This window comes from Orbicella faveolata, unplaced genomic scaffold, assembly GCF_042242905.1.
Source record: "Orbicella faveolata isolate gen_17 unplaced genomic scaffold, um_ofav_v1 contig_25, whole genome shotgun sequence".
Lineage (NCBI taxonomy): Eukaryota > Metazoa > Cnidaria > Anthozoa > Scleractinia > Merulinidae > Orbicella > Orbicella faveolata.
In genome coordinates, this window is record NW_028301553.1 from 19,963,193 (window position 1) to 19,975,719 (window position 12,527).

General features: G+C 38.5%; 1 protein-coding gene across 2 annotated transcripts; it reads right to left on the reverse strand.

Annotated features, from left to right (window-relative positions):
- Positions 1 to 649: 649 nt before the first annotated feature.
- Positions 650 to 12,248, reverse strand: LOC110066550 (myosin-VIIa-like). 2 transcript variants are annotated; one of them, XM_089294466.1, is made up of 13 exons: positions 12,081 to 12,248; positions 11,575 to 11,617; positions 11,272 to 11,418; positions 7,943 to 8,023; positions 7,556 to 7,642; positions 6,820 to 6,941; positions 5,950 to 6,067; positions 5,745 to 5,873; positions 4,769 to 4,942; positions 3,822 to 4,043; positions 3,424 to 3,591; positions 2,745 to 2,998; positions 650 to 2,162 (listed from the first exon to the last, which is right to left on the reverse strand). In XM_089294466.1, the coding sequence occupies exons 2-13, from the start codon at positions 11,590 to 11,592 to the stop codon at positions 2,009 to 2,011; spliced, it is 1,674 nt and encodes a 557-aa protein (XP_089150592.1). In that variant the 5' UTR covers positions 11,593 to 11,617; positions 12,081 to 12,248; the 3' UTR covers positions 650 to 2,008. The 2 variants fall into 2 exon arrangements, with proteins under 2 accessions (XP_089150592.1, XP_089150593.1); XM_089294467.1 differs by lacking the exon at positions 3,822 to 4,043.
- Positions 12,249 to 12,527: the final 279 nt, after the last annotated feature.

Sequence of the window (12,527 nt, forward strand, 5' to 3'; positions counted from 1 at the left end):
AAACTTCGAAGTTGTTAAATTGTGGAAGCTATGGATGATCAGGAAGATGAGCCGCGATAAATGACCCCACGAAGGAAATAGAACCCCGGGGAGTACTCTACAACGTCAGAAACTCTCGATAATAAGTTTTATAATGAATAACTACCCCATAAGTGTTCAAAACTTGTGTTCATGGTAAACACGATAACTTACTAATGCATGGTTCGTGAAGCAAGCATGTTTATCTAAATTCATTCGAGTTGTTTTAGGTTACTGTTAGTAAGTATTCAACGTCACTGATTCTGTGTTCGATCTTTCAATGAGATGAAACCCTACTTGAACAAATATGGCTGCCCCTTTTTTCTTGGTTTGGGTATGTTTCGCTTATTATTCCATAATGCCCCAATAGGAGCAGACCATTGTAAAGCAAGCCAGCTTATTTTAGATTACAGGCTTTGTTTTCATTATGATTCCCATCTTAAAATATATCGGGATTATGCTACGTTTTTGAACAAAACGGAGCGAAAAGTATCTACGCGCATACATGAAATGGGCCTTAAAAACCAAAAAAGATATTTAGGCCACCCTCATTTTTTCCCCTGTTAGCGTCGTCCGACCGACCCAAATTTTTGGCATTTTCAAAAACAAAAGTAACGACGTAGTTAAACCATTTTTCACTTTAAATATTTTTTTTAATCTGAAAAATGAGCATAGTAACAGCATAGAGTAAAACAGTTGTCTTAAGGTGGGACCTAAAAACACTTAAAAACACACCATGTTTCAAACATGTTTTCGTGGCTAAGAGTTAACTCCAAACCATGGCAAAGTATACATTCTTAAAAAGATCAAAGAGCAAAGATTATGAAAAAAATATTTGTGTACCCTATAACTGTATTGTAACCTGACACCGGCTGATTAAATCTGCCACCTGCTGGGGAATGCCAGGGCTTACTTGAGAAAAGATAACTCCTACTAGAACTGATCAAAAGGAATAATTTTTACATTTTACAAAAGAAGACAAACAGCTTGCTGGGATAAGCATAGAGATTTTTGAAAAGTTAAAAGCACGTGAAATGATGACCAGTTAAATCTGATACAGAAAATCTAGCATACGTTTCAATACATAACTTTGACAGAATGCACTGGATGGAAAAGTTCTATGCTTATCCCACAGAACGTACTAAAAACAACAAATCCTGAAAATTTTAGCTCAATTGAATAAATCCTTCTCAAGATATCTTCTCTAGAAGGCGAAAATAACTCGTTTTGAGAAAACGAGCTTTAAACTTACAGTAACAGTACTTGTCAAAATAAAACTTCAATACCTTAAGATTCGAGTTCCGTAAAAAACAAAACTTCGAATTTCTTTCAGAATTTTAGGTTAAGTCCCGCCTTAATTAGTCCCACGTTGTCTTAATTTTACAACGACATCAACCAACTTTTCCGCCATATTGATTTTGGGTTCATGTCTTGTTGTTTCCAGGCTCCACAGCAATAATGCTGGGGTACCGGGCCTCCTATTCAGAGACTTCTTGTGAATTTTTTTTTAGGTTTTATTTTTCAATCCGACCGACCGACCCAATATCAGGAAACACATTCGATGCTAAACGGAAAAAAGGGGAGGGTCAAGTAAACTGATGAGGGTAGAGCAGATTGCTTTTAGACCTATTAGTTCTTAGTGATTTTGTGTGCAGCACAAGGGCAGAACAAATTTGAAAAAGTCTGTGTGACGTCTTCATTTGAGATCAAAAGTTCTTGCATACTTAACAAGCGACTTAGTATTGTAATTTCAACAGAACAGCACTATATTCTTTGGCCTCTGTCGATGTAAGTATAATAATATCTTTTGCCTTCTAACTTTCGAATTTATGCCCATGACAGTCTTGACCATTACTGACAGAAGTACTACCTATAATGGAGAATTCCAAGACCTCGCAACCTTGTTGAAAAGAAATTTTCGATCTTATCGCGTTCATGAGGACGTAGAATTAGCAAAGTTCACCGATCACAAAATGAAGGATCGGGTGAGTCAGTCATCAACACCGGCAATGTTTGAACCGTTGGAATATTTCAAGAAATGATTGATCAAGTCATTCATATTATCAGCATGAAGACTTCTGAAAGAGTATGTAGTAGAACGACTTGTAGTCAACATCAAAACAGCGTCCAGATACATTCCTTTCCTAAGAAAAGAAAAAGCAAGAAAGTGCTGTGAGTTATAGAAAAGGTTGCATAATGTTTCATGGCTTGATTTGTTATCATTTTCATGAACTGTGTAAAATGCATAGCAGACGGTGTAGAAACGGTCAAACGAATAATTTACTTCTAATTTACAAAGTCTACTCTAGCCTCGCCTAAACGCGTTCTGTTTTTAGTGTCTTCCGTTTAAAAAAGCTTCTGGTACAGGCAGGTCAACATGGAAATGAACTGCATATATAGTGAGCTTTTCGATCATGTAAATAGACTATGACCCATTTTCTTATTATAAACTTCTGCACCTGGTGCTCGGGATAAGATGATTTTGTTCTTCTGGAGAGCAGAGAGCTAATAGAGAGCGGTTTGTAATATAAGAGCACTTCCATAGAGGGTAAAATACTAAAAACGTTAAATAACAAAGGGTTGCAATCATACCAAGAGTCAGAGGTGTTGGATGATGAAAACAGAAAGATGGGAGGGAGGGAGGGCGTGGGGATAAACGCCTGGAGGATTTTTTTGGTAATGTGAATGATATAACGACGATTCAAGGATGGAAGCGATCTACGTACCTTAGACTGGACGCTTTCTTTATTTGGGAATACGACAGGCTGAGCAGTTGAGAGGCGTCACGGTTTTCAGATGAAAAAACTAACAATCCCTGTGAATTGAAAGCCAGTCTAACAGCTATCTTCGGAAGGTTTGGCCCTGATGCTACAAATCCGTCGAACATTCTGGAGAATTCTTTGAACCAGTGAGTTGCTGCATAGTTTACAATGTCCTTTTTAACCGCTTCAACAACAGATCTTTCTTGAATACGGGAACTCTACAGTAGCGGCAAAACAAAGGATAAGTTTAGAGGGGGTCGTTGTCAAACGTCATAGTAGCAATTAACCTTCTGAAAAACGCAAATTTAAGCACAAGTGCAGTCGATGATATATGAACTGAATGTAATCTTGACTACCAGCTCTTTAGGTGGCTGAAGCTCTCATGTAAAAACACTCTGAAGGTATCCGACTGACATTTCGTTCAGTTTTAAACTATTTTGTATCCGACATTTTAATTTACTAAATAGAGCGTCTAACAACCACGTGTGTAAATCATTGACAGGCCGTGACTGACATGCCGTGACTGACTCAACATATTGGAGTAAAAGATTTTTATTTTCAAATTATCGTATCCACGAAATCTTACTAACTGCGCTGTTTACTGGCTAAAAGTTTCCCTTGATAAAATAACAAAGAATCTTACCGCATTAAAAGCATCCTTGACGCTTTTTATCAGGTCATCTTCTGCAATGGTGGTCAGCACGTATGGTGGAAACGAATCTTGAACAACTTGACGGAGCAAGTTTTCTTTGATTTCATGGCCATTCTCAATGTAGTATCGCTTGGCTATTATGCTAATCATTTGCTGCTGCTGCATAAAAAAAAGCAAAACAGCTTCACGATAATCCAACATAAATGACTCATTTCTCTTGAGCTTTGTTAAATTCTCGAAAAAGAAAGATTTCTCCAATGCAGAGATTTACACTAAACGTAGGGAGTTGGGGTACGGAAGCCAATTTGTTAAGGACCTTGAAATATCAGTTGAAAAGAAACAATTAACACTCGGACCCCGTGGGGACGGTTTAGGAGCTCGTGTCTTACCTCGCAGATATACTCCTCAGCGCGGATTCCTCCCACAATCTGGTGATAGATTAAATCAATGGCCACCTTATCACCGCTGAGATTATCCGTGGGTGCAAACAAATCTTTTCGTAAAAACAAGTGCCAATCATTAGGATCGCTTAGCTTTTTTGAGCATGCGTACTGTTCAGCTAAAGAGACGGCGTCCAAAACATTTTCATTTCCGCATCCCCAGTTGCTCACCTGCAAGAAGAAATCAACAAGCGCGCCGAGTAATAAGCCACATATCAACCATCAGTTGCACCCACAGTAAAAGACTCCACACGAGCAGGCTAACAGAATGCCACCCGAAAACAATCCTCATACAGTTTTCTTGACAAGGTCTAGAAACATTGGAAACTATTTTAATTTTTCGTTGTCAAATATTTTGTTGCTCGGAAATATTAGCTGGTCAAGCTACTCTGAAATTCGAGCTTAAATAAAGTTTATGTATGTATGTATGTATGTATGTATGTATGTATGTATGTATGTATGTATGTATGTATGTATGTATGTATGTATGACGACGCTATTTGCAAAATAGATAATTTAGGTTGAACTGAAAGTGACCTCAGAATCAAGTTCAGAATCAAGTCCGAATGGTTGGATTACTTTTCATTTGAAAGTCAAAAGAAATGCGCACTGACTTTAGCTTTTTATTACTACGCGTAGTGACCGGTAAAAAAAAAACACGCCAATCTCTCAATCAATCAGTGTAAAACCAATATTCGTGACTTGCTCGCACGCGTTTTACGGAGTTGAGCGCCGGCTACACTTACTTAGTTCGCTGCATTGTCTCAGCTTTTTGTGGTTGGCCAGATTGATTACTTGGGTTTTGGTTTTATAACATTCAATTTAAACTTCTCTCTATGTAGTGCTCACTCGATCGTTCTAGACTGAATAAAAAACTGATTATAAATTGAGCTAACCTGAGTTAAAGCTTCAATAAAAATGGAAAATCCAAAGATATCCCTGAGTCCCAGTTTGTTTTTAATTAACAGACACAGTTCAGCACATGTTATGGCGGGATCCACTTCAAATGTTTTGGTAGAGCCATCCATGAAGATGACAGGTAGGTTGAGTGGTGACTGTGTTTTGACGGCCTGTCAATTAAAAGATAGACTTTCGTCATTAAACAAAGTAACTGAATGATCTGCAGCAACGAAAAGAAATGAAAAACAAAACAACAAATGAAAACGACATAACTTTTACTTGAGACCTTGAGAGCTCCATTCTCTTTCCCTTTGACAGGGCTACGTTGGGGACTTACAGGGTTCTCCTATGTATGTGGTACAGTGATTACATTTTCTGACTGACGTTTCAATTTTCAACTCTGCTTTGATGAGGAAATTCCTTTTTCTAATACCTTGTGGAACTAGGACTGAAGTAATGATAACGGTATTCAAGAAATCATCAGTTTGTCTTTTATGGCGGGGTTTAAAAGCATTTCTTGTTTGAGTGAAGATGGAACTTCGTTTACGAAGAGATTCGTTCCATACTAAGATCGACGACGGGACAATTAGGCTTACAAACACTATAGTTTATTACAAGGGGACGCGAAAAAAATTCCAAGTTCTCCCAGAAGGTGCGTAGTACTGACTCTTACGATATCTATTGAGGAAAACCTTCCAACCGGACCTTCCAGTATAAATCAAAGTCGTACATGCGCATATTATCGTGACACAGGCCCTTTAATTGGTTAAGCTATTAAGACGCCCGAAAAGTAAGGCGCGGTCTGTATGTTTACGTCATAAAGTAGGTTCATCAGGAGAAAATAAATGCGACAACATGTTCTTGGCACTCCAACAACGCATTATGATCAGCTTGCACCTGAATGGATGTATCTTATTGTGCGAATCAATGCAGCACCATTATATATGAAAGGAATTACTAAAACTTGCTTGCCTCTAGTTCAACAGTTGTAGGCGGCTGCTTTCTAAAACCCACTTGAAGAGTTCTTTGCAGAATCTTATGGCAGTAATCCCCAAATTGACCAGGACCCTGCTTCAGAAAGTTTGTGAGATAATTCAGCAGCTGAAAAACAGAATCACTGGAGTCAGCTCAGTACTTGAAGAAAATTACATTCTGTCAAGAAGAAAATGCGAATTACCTTATCTGATGGCGGGAAAACACCGACACAGAGAGCCAATAGGATCCAGCCACGTGCAAAACTTGTTTGTGAACCGTTTTTTACAAGCTGACGGCAAATTTGGCAATATATTTCATCCCTGAAAAGAGAAATTTAGCTAAATTACCTTTGGTAGCTATTCGTCATAATTAAAAGTTCAAAGAATCAGCGATGGCATCGGAAGATTGAAAAAATTAACATATACAACCGTCTGCCGATACATTGTCAGTATTGAAAACTACAAAATGTCAAAAATGAAGCAAGCGGCGGATTCATGTTCTATTGCAAGCTATAGTTTAATTGAACGGTCAGCCCTTAGGTTTTCATCCGGCGAGGCGTTTGAAGATTACTTTACTAATAGTAACAAGAATAACACAGAGCACCTTCAAACAGACGGAAAGCAAACAGACAAACAAAAAAGAACAAACAAACAAACAAACAAACAAACAAACAACCAAATACGCAGCAACAAAAACAGCTAAGTGATCCTTACACCATATAATTTTTTACCATAACTGCAGAAATTCTCGCGCGCTCATTTGCTAATTTTTATTGTCAATAAGCGGACAGACACATGAATTTATAATTTATGCGATGCGTCAACAAGCGAGAACGGACGATTTGACAATTTGTTATCGTAAAAAACAAATTGACGTCAGTTTTTCATGCGTCTGTCCTGTTATTGACAATGAATTTCGTCATAACATTGTCAAAGTAGTCTGCGGATCCACTGGACTATCGCCTCGTGGATCCACAACTACTTTGACAATGTTATCACGAAATTCATGATCAATAACAGGACAGAAGCATGAAAAACTGGCGTCAATTTGTTAAATTGATCATGTCGTTCACCTCAAGGGTGGTCTACGAATCCCAAAACTGGCGATAAACTGTACTTTCTCGATGTTTGTTGTGGAGCGATTCATCATGACTAGCGCTGGAAGATTGTGTGACGTCACAAAGGTCGTCTGAGCCTGACAGAGAAAAAATAATCATCATTACTACTACTCTGTTATCTCTTGATTAACTTTGTGTCGACAAGATAAGAACTGTCTCACAATTAAGTTCTCTGAGAGTTACTATGAACAAACTATGAACATAATTGGAATGATAATGACAAAAAAAAGCGATCTCCATGAAACAGGGCAAAAAGAGATAACAGACTGTGATAAGGGTAAACTTGTTACTTTAAATTGCAGCAGTTAAATTATATCAGTGACCATTAAGCATTCTTGTAATCATTGCTTTGAGGAGGGCGCGGAAGGGGGGAGGATGTTGTCCTAATGGTCAGCTCGATAGTTTTGTTGTTTGGCAAGGCGTATATATTGACCCATCCTCTACGCCTCGCACCACCCATGAGTACAAGTGAGCACTGGGTGATCCGCTAGGACTGCTTCATTAAATTAATGTTAGCCGGTGGGCTAATTGAGCGTCGATGGACTGGCATCCCTCTTATTTGTTTGGTCCAGCGGAAACAGCGTGCGCCTGGGCCCGAGCACGTATTCGTTTTCTCTGGAGCCCGTAAATACAAGATTCGTTCTACAGAAAATCTCTTAAGAGCTACAGACCCACTACTTCACCGTTGTACCTTTTGAGATTCAACTTTCCTCTTGAACGTGGTGCCTGATGAATAAGCTTTGTTGCTCGGACTTGTAATCTCTGTTGTTTCTGAAATCTTTGGAAAAAAAATTGAATTCCAACACTTTTGTAACATTATTTGCTGGTAAGAAGCAGTATGGATGGCACCGTATACACGGAAAAAGGAAAAGAAAAAACTTTTGAATTAGCAGTGGCACATCCATGGAGTGGATATGTGTTAGCTGTTTTCACAATATACTAAATAACTTCGCATTTAAAAGGCTGAATAAGATCATCTAAAGAGGTCAATTTGACCTTATACTGAACATGGCAAGTTAGAACAACAACAACAACAACAACAACAACAAAAACCTTTATTAACGTTATAGAGTTATACCTCAGTGTCTTCCTCTTCGAATTTTGGCTCTCCCATGTCCCTCATGAACCGAAGTATGGCGACAGAAATCGCACAGGACGCCTTAAAAGCAAGGAAAGGGAACGAATCAGTAAAGCATCTGAAATGTTATACAAAACCAGGCATCAGGCCTGGTAAAAGATCATAAAAACAGTTGGTACTAGTTTTGGAAAGACACTGATACAATGAAAACGACGTCTCGTCAGAGAAGAAGTTTCATTTTGATCGGGTTTCGATGGGTAACGAATGTAACGAAGAACTTTATAAGGTTCCTTAACGTGCACTCTAGGTGTAAGAGAATAGTACATAAGCAGGATATCAGCTGTCTTACAGCGTGAAAGCGAAATAATGAATTATAAAGCAACAAACCAGTAAAACTGAGACAGTTATTAATAATTAAAAGATGAGAGGAATAATGCAATATTGCGAAGACCGTAGTCTCTAGTATGACTTCTGGTGAAACCAAGTATTTCATTCCTTTCTTGTGTTTGACCTAGCACCTATGTTCTACGCATGTTCATGCGTAGCCTTCTCTTCTCTGTTCGTCCCTTCTACAGCATGGTGGGAATACTTCTCCGCTTGTATCACCCATAAATGTAATAAAAACCATAAATGTAATACCAACCATATATGTAATAAAAATTGACCATAAATGTAATACTGACAATAAATGTAATAACTTTTAACCACAAATGTAATAAATCCACCAGCCATAAATGTAATAAAATTTGACCATAAATGTAATTAACTGAACAACCATAATTGTAATACGGCTTAACCATAAATGTAATAAACTGCCTATTTCCTCTGAGTCAAGGGGCCACAAACCCTGCCATTGTCTTATTTCGTACAGGCAGGACAGGGACCCCGAAAATCAAATTGGAGGATTCGTTGCTCCAGCATCGTTTTGGCCCAGAGACCAAAACCCAAAAAGGCATCATTAATGTCCGTGCGCACATTTAGAAATCGTTAAGTCTTTACGTCTTTCAGTACCAGAAGAGATCTCGAATCGTCCAAAATAAGTGCTGGAGGTGTTTGCAAGTGAAAACATTTTGAGACTTTCTGACTTCGAAAAGAAGGGAAGAGGTAGAAATCCAGGCAAACGTTACCTTATGTCGGAGAATAAGCCTGATTTAATTTTCAATTTCTTTACCAGAAATCGAGAGAAATCGTGCACCCTGTGTCCGTTAGCAAAGGTCCTTCAAGCCATTTTAGCGGGAGGTAGTGGATGGCTCCGTTTTGTACCCAGTCAATCACTTAATAGTGCTGGAGGGAGGACAAAACTGGCTTGCAGGAGGGATGGGGCAAGTGGAACCATTTTAAACAATATTACTGAGCTTTGGACAAAGTTGTAGTCCTGGTATACTTTTTTCAACCAGGGCAGATATATTTGATATCCCACCAGCCACATGGGCCATACAAGGATAAAACACTGAACAAAACTGCAGAACAAAACCTGGTTTGTTACAACGTTAACTCTTCAAATAGCAGCTAATACCAAAAGCAATTGTGTAAATATATTCAGGTTTGTATTAACATCATAACTATTATAGCCGATAGCGAATCAGTAAAACTGTAACATATGTGAAAAATAGTCTTTAACAGTGCCTGAGGAAACTGAGATACGCCTTCGTTTTAGGTCCGATACTATTTTTATTTGCTTCTTTAAAAGGTGGGCGGCTAGCCACCCAATCCACCCCTGGTAAATGAATTCTAAAGGAATGACTAAGTCTTTAAGTGAGTCGAACAAATAACTGTAGAAGTGCGAGCCGGAGGGGATAATACTTGGCCGTTTTGGTTTTATTTTCGCTTGAAGCCGGGGCGTCGCAGAATTTTTTCACTTTCCTGTGAAATTACTCTAACCGACCTCAAGCTTTTCAAATGTATGAAACTTTATCAACTCCCAGCACTTCAATTAAGTGGACTTAAACATCATCAAGTTCCACGGCCTCAAACGCACTTAGTTTAGACCACTCGGACTACAATGATAGGGTTTGGCCTCTGGGCAAAAACGGTGCTGCGGGAAATAACTCCTCCAAATTGATGTACAGAACCCCTGTCCTCCTTGTACATGCACGTAGCCTGTTCCAGGAAGCGGGCGAGCGAGGGAAAAACGAGTGGGAATAAGGCATCTTCGTTCACCCACGACTATTCAAGAGCCTGGAACAGGCTACCCTGTACTGACGAAATAAGGGAATGGCAGGGCTTGTAGCTCCTTGATTCAGAGGTGATAGGCAGTTTATTACATTTATGGTTAAGCCGTATTACATTTATGGTTGTCCAGTTTAGTACATTTATTGTCAAATTTTATTAAATTTATGGTTGGTATTACATTTATGGTTTTTATTACATTTATGGGTGATACACCGCCTCAGTCCCTGCCTTTTGCATAACTTGTAAGGTAACAGCAGGTAATATTTCTTCTTACATGAGGCTATCACGAGAATACGAGAAAAGATGATCACTTGAATTTAAGATGGTGTTTTAATATGAAGCCTGGGGGTCTTGGGTAAGTTAGTTTCTAATAGCACTGAGAAATCGAGACCTCTAGGAGAAATTGGAAGGTGAACCAGCATTAGTCAGAAACCTTTATTAAACGTGAGGGCATTCGCACAATCAAACGAGAACCAGGATTTCCAGGTTCCAGTTTTATTTCACCCACCCATAGCGTGGACCATCCGGTAAACCGCTGACCGAAAACGTGCGGGCCTTGTCGAGACTGCTCCGTCGCCATCTTGCTGGTTTTCCACGCATGGTTAATAACAGCATACACACAGATGACCTGGTTACCTTAGACTCACAGAACTTGTTTCGTTCCCCGAAAACATCAATTGAATTATTGATCACGATAACTTATAATTATGCGAAACGATAATTTCTGATGTGTAAATACCACATTATCACTGCCGAAATCTTTTCATTTCTTTTAATACTGTCATTTCAATTTTTCACTGACCCCTTAGAGATCTAAGGACTTGTTTTATTTATAGTTACTATTTATATCATTAATAAAATTTCTATTTGTTTGAGCTAAATTGAGGTGCTACGGAACAGGTCTGAAATTTTCTGGATTCCGCAACAGGACAGAATTCCAAACGCTTTACACAACAATGATCAACTTAGAGACACTAAATTTCTAAAGTAATTGATGACGCAACTGACTAGATTGACATGTTTCGGTCCACTTGTCATGTTGACGTATTTATCCTGTTTTTGTACTGAGTTAACAAGATTGTATGGTGCAAGCTTGTTGTTTTATTTTACTACTAGGAGATTGAACGACTGATCATTAGAGCAAGAAACATGCTTACCTTTCGATCTTCCACATTATTTGTACTTAGCAGGGAAGACATCAGTGGTACCCTTGAGAACTGGAAAATCTCTCCATTTTGAAAGTTACTTTTTGCAAAACTTTGGAAGTCAAAGCTGGACAAATTATCAGGCTCTTGAATGTCATGCTTGCGAGAAATAAAGAGATAGTAAAGAAATTAATTCCTTAAGTTGGCGTCACAATTTACAAAATCATTCACCCATGGCAATTTTAAGCATCGCCTATAAATATTATGAACCGAAAAAACAATCTGTAAAGTACATAATATTTGATATTTTCGTACTGTTTGGTTAAGCTCCATCCTGCTGGCGCCGGTTCTGCTGTTGCTGTAAGACAAAAAGGAGTGATCAAAAAAGATTCAACCACTGAATACTCTCACATGAACTTGAACTTAGGCTCAAATAATGGTAAAGTTCATAATCAAATACGTTCTGATAATACAACAGCTGACATGTTGTTACAATGCGAGTAAAATAGCACAATATTTTAAAAACACTTTTCGTCATGAGACCGATCGCTTGAGTATATCATATACGAACAGAAATGATGTCATTGAATAATTCTTTCTGGGATAAACAATATATGTTTCTTGTATCTATCAGAGGACACTATGTTCACTATAATAACTGAGCTGTTATCAACAGATATCAATGGTCTTCATCTTGATATCTCGGTTTAGTTAATACCAAGCGTATTCAGTAAATTTCCATACAGCCCGTTCCATTGCGTGTAACAACTGTGATGAGTTCTGGAAGTTCCGCTTAAGTGTGTGTACATCGCTTGGCTTACCTGTAACTGATGTTACACTAGACGAGGCCACTGCCTTCCGCGGAGCGATCGCTGGATTCAGTATTAACCTGTACGTGCCAGTACTCGAGTTAACTTTATGATAAGAGTTGATTTTGGGTTCACGAAAGCTGACCGCAATTGAATTGCTTCAGTGATCATGCAGAACAGAAAGTTCCAGTATTAGTAATAATAATAAGATAAATGAAATATATTAGAGCTTCAATCAGTACTAGCTTAAATAAATAGGGAGGGATAATGCACTGAATGTGCTCACAAATACTAGTAGTAACTTTGTTTAGTCACGGTATTTTGTTAAATTCATAACGCGGAAAGTTCAAAGTGGACAGTATTTTAGCCTAACATGCAACATGTCAACACTCTAACAGATAACCCCAGCCCCCCTCCCCCTCAATCGAAAATTGGTTACATCCGTAAGGTATCTCCAAC

Excerpts from the sequence above, each read along its gene's own strand:
- LOC110066550 (XM_089294466.1), bottom strand. Across the intron at positions 8,024-11,271 it reads ATAATGTGGAAGATCGAAAG|GCGTCCTGTGCGATTTCTGT; the intron begins GTAAGCATGTTT and ends CTTGCTTTTAAG. Across the intron at positions 2,163-2,744 it reads AAGAAAGCGTCCAGTCTAAG|GAAAGGAATGTATCTGGACG; the intron begins GTACGTAGATCG and ends TTCTTTTCTTAG.